The following is a 2984-nucleotide window of genomic DNA, read 5'->3' as shown; positions in this document are numbered from 1 at the left end:
TTATTTTTGGGTTCCCCCTCGTACATAGACAACAATCTGTGCTTATGTATAAATTTACTGTAGATGAGATGTGTAAATTTATGTATAAATATTCCCCCTTGCTATAAGAGCTAAAAAAATCAAAAGGAAAAAAGAGAAAATTATGTGTCTGAAACAAAATTTTCTGTATATGACTTTCCATGATATACTGTTTATAACTTCCTGAGACTAGATAAAGTACCTAATACTCACCACATGTCGATTTGTGTTGAATATTCTGTAGATCCAAGAAGGACATCGGGTGGCCTATACCAAAGTGTTACAACTTCATTTGAATATGTTTTGGTGGGAACTGACTTTGCTCTGGCCAACCCAAAGTCTGCAAGCTAAATATGTTAAATATTTATAAAACGATTTCAAGTGGACAAAATGTTATACAATTATGTACAGAAAACACAAAATCTTCCAAAAACAATGACCTGACTTAACATTCATACAACAACAAAAGCACCCCAAATTCAGTATGGTCTCCAGTCACTGAAAACTATTAACTGGAAGACAACATAATGTAAACTTTAATGAAGGTGCCAGTGTGAACAAAAGAACAGCAATACGACTTTCTTTTATTAGTGGACAACTATGACACTAATGAACTGTAGTTCTACTGAAGGGGAGGGGGGAAGAGAAAAGAGAAACTAACTAACCTTTAGTTCACCTTTATCATTAATCAAGAGGTTTTGAGGTTTTAAATCTCTGTGCAATATTCTGCGCCGATGGCAATATGCGAGGCCACGCAGAAGTTGGAACAGGAACAGCTGTGAATAGAACAAAATGAACCACACTTTCCAGAGCAATCATGCCAATTCTGTAACTGAATTACAATTATGTGTGTATGGACTAAAAAAACACATACACATATATATTCTCATTAATTAATTTAAACACAATACTAGCATTGCATGGCAGTCACCCTAAGTAGTGGTTAAGGTACTACGCTACATGCCGGAAGGTCGCGGGTTCAAGTCCCGATGAGGTCATTGGATTTTTTCAAATGACCTAATCCTTCCGGCCGCACTAGACCCTGGGGTTTACTCAGCCTCTAACAGAAATGAGTACCAGGAATAAATTAAACGATTTTCCTGGGGAGTGAAGCGCAGCGCGTAAGGCTGACAACCTTACCGCCATCTCTGATCTGATTGTCAAGGTAATGTGGGACACTTAATGTCTCACAACCCTATGGGCCTTCACGGCCTGTTACAGGGATAGCTTTACTTTTACTTACACGTGTCAGTTGCTTCAGTAAAGTTTCAAACAAATAGTACAGAGGTGTTTTCATAATTCTAATGTCTTCTGTGGATAACAGCATCAAATATAAAATTGAGTGACCGTCCAAGATTTGCCATTCAAAGGATATGACAGGAAAGTATGCAAGTTTCATTCATATACAAAACTAATCCTTCTCCTCTATACCACAAGATCTCTATGTTTCTCAGTGGCAACATGTTTTGCAATTAAAATCTGCATGTTCATTTTAGATTTTCTCCATCTTAATCCCAGACCCTGCAAAATCTTTCTTGAACTTGCCTGCCTACCTGTGAAGCCTATAAAACTCGCCAACTTTCATCTTAAACCGTCATGAGTTGGAACAATCTTTTCAGTTTTGTAGAAACTGTGTACAGTTCACTAGGATGATACAAGAATCAAAATTCTCACGCCAATAACTTAATCATGATTTGTTGGGTGCACAAAAGAAGTTTATGTGATTACAACTTCCATGTTTGGCTGTGTACAGTTTTACCTTTCAATTTTCATAAGATAAGTAGCATATTAGAGTGAAAACTATTTTTAAACCAGTTATGCTGCATTGAAAGGCACACAAATTAAATTAGTACTGTCTGAGGGAAAAAGAAAAAAAACCTTCAAATATATAGTATCTGGATTTCACAAGACATATATCATTAATTAATTACTTACAAGATTATCAAATTATTAATAATGATAATATTATATAATAACCACTATGATAAAAATCACACTTGGATCCTGCATAAAAACATGCCCTGAATGCTGCAATGAAATTAAACTCATTCATGACATTCATACAAACATTTCCAGTTAGTTGCAGTAATAATGTTGATCTTAAATTCAAAATTACAGTGAACTCTCAATATAATGTTAATCTAGGGGAGAAAAATGTGTAAGCAATGAATGTAAAAGAGGATAATACTGTAACAACAGGGATGGGACAACAGAACATCAAATAAGGGAAAACTCTAAAAGAAGAACTATTAAATGAGGATTGCACTGTCTCATTCGTGATAATCACCTGTAATAATACATGGTTTGGAAGATGATGAGTAAAAGCATAGATTTTACTATGTACATACAAACATAACATACATATATACATACTGTCATGGGTGACTAGACATGGGGTTTGGATTGGTAACTGGATTCAAAGTTGATTAAAATGACTGCTGGATGTGGAGTAAGTCACAAAAAATACAAAATGTGTACAGCACAACTGAAACTTTCACATTCCAACAATTTACCTAATCCTACTCGAGACAAACTGCATCATACAATATGAAAGCAAAGAACATACCTTAACATTATTCATACTGAGGATGGCACCACAATCATCCATATACTGCTTTAAATCTTTCTCCAAGTATTCAAAAACAAGAGTAAGGGACTTCTCAGTATGCACAATGTCATGTAATGTCACTGTAAAACAACATTATTGAATCAGAATATATCTAAGAAATATATGGTAAAAGGATAATTACCATTAAACATGAATGACCTAGACACAAACACAACAACACAAATGAAATTTGGAATGATTCATTCACTGTTCACACCAGCTATGAATAATGAGTTTACTGGTTTCAATGGTATCTTCCTACATGCTTCGGCTTATGAAAAGCCATCATCAGGCAGTTATACACTAATAACTTATTCTTAAACTACTTTATTGCAGTCTGTATGGATATATATATATA

At 34.7% G+C, this 2984-nt stretch overlaps 1 protein-coding gene across 4 annotated transcripts in view; it reads right to left on the bottom strand.

The window, feature by feature from the left end:
- LOC111873213 (cyclin-dependent kinase 17) overlaps positions 1-2984 on the bottom strand; it is a 63802-nt gene that overhangs the window by 14171 nt on the left and 46647 nt on the right. For all 4 annotated transcript variants that reach the window (XM_023867738.2, XM_033754996.1, XM_033754997.1 and 1 more), the window contains 3 exons: positions 2585-2706; positions 684-794; positions 232-365 (listed from right to left, as the gene is read on the bottom strand). In XM_023867738.2, the coding sequence (XP_023723506.1) occupies positions 232-365; positions 684-794; positions 2585-2706 (367 nt within the window). The remainder of the gene's footprint in view (positions 1-231; positions 366-683; positions 795-2584; positions 2707-2984) is intronic.

The sequence above is a fragment of the Cryptotermes secundus genome, unplaced genomic scaffold, assembly GCF_002891405.2.
Source record: "Cryptotermes secundus unplaced genomic scaffold, Csec_1.0 scaffold540, whole genome shotgun sequence".
NCBI lineage: Eukaryota > Metazoa > Arthropoda > Insecta > Blattodea > Kalotermitidae > Cryptotermes > Cryptotermes secundus.
The sequence above is the reverse complement of the archived record's forward strand: the minus strand, read 5'-3'. Positions and strand labels throughout refer to the sequence as shown.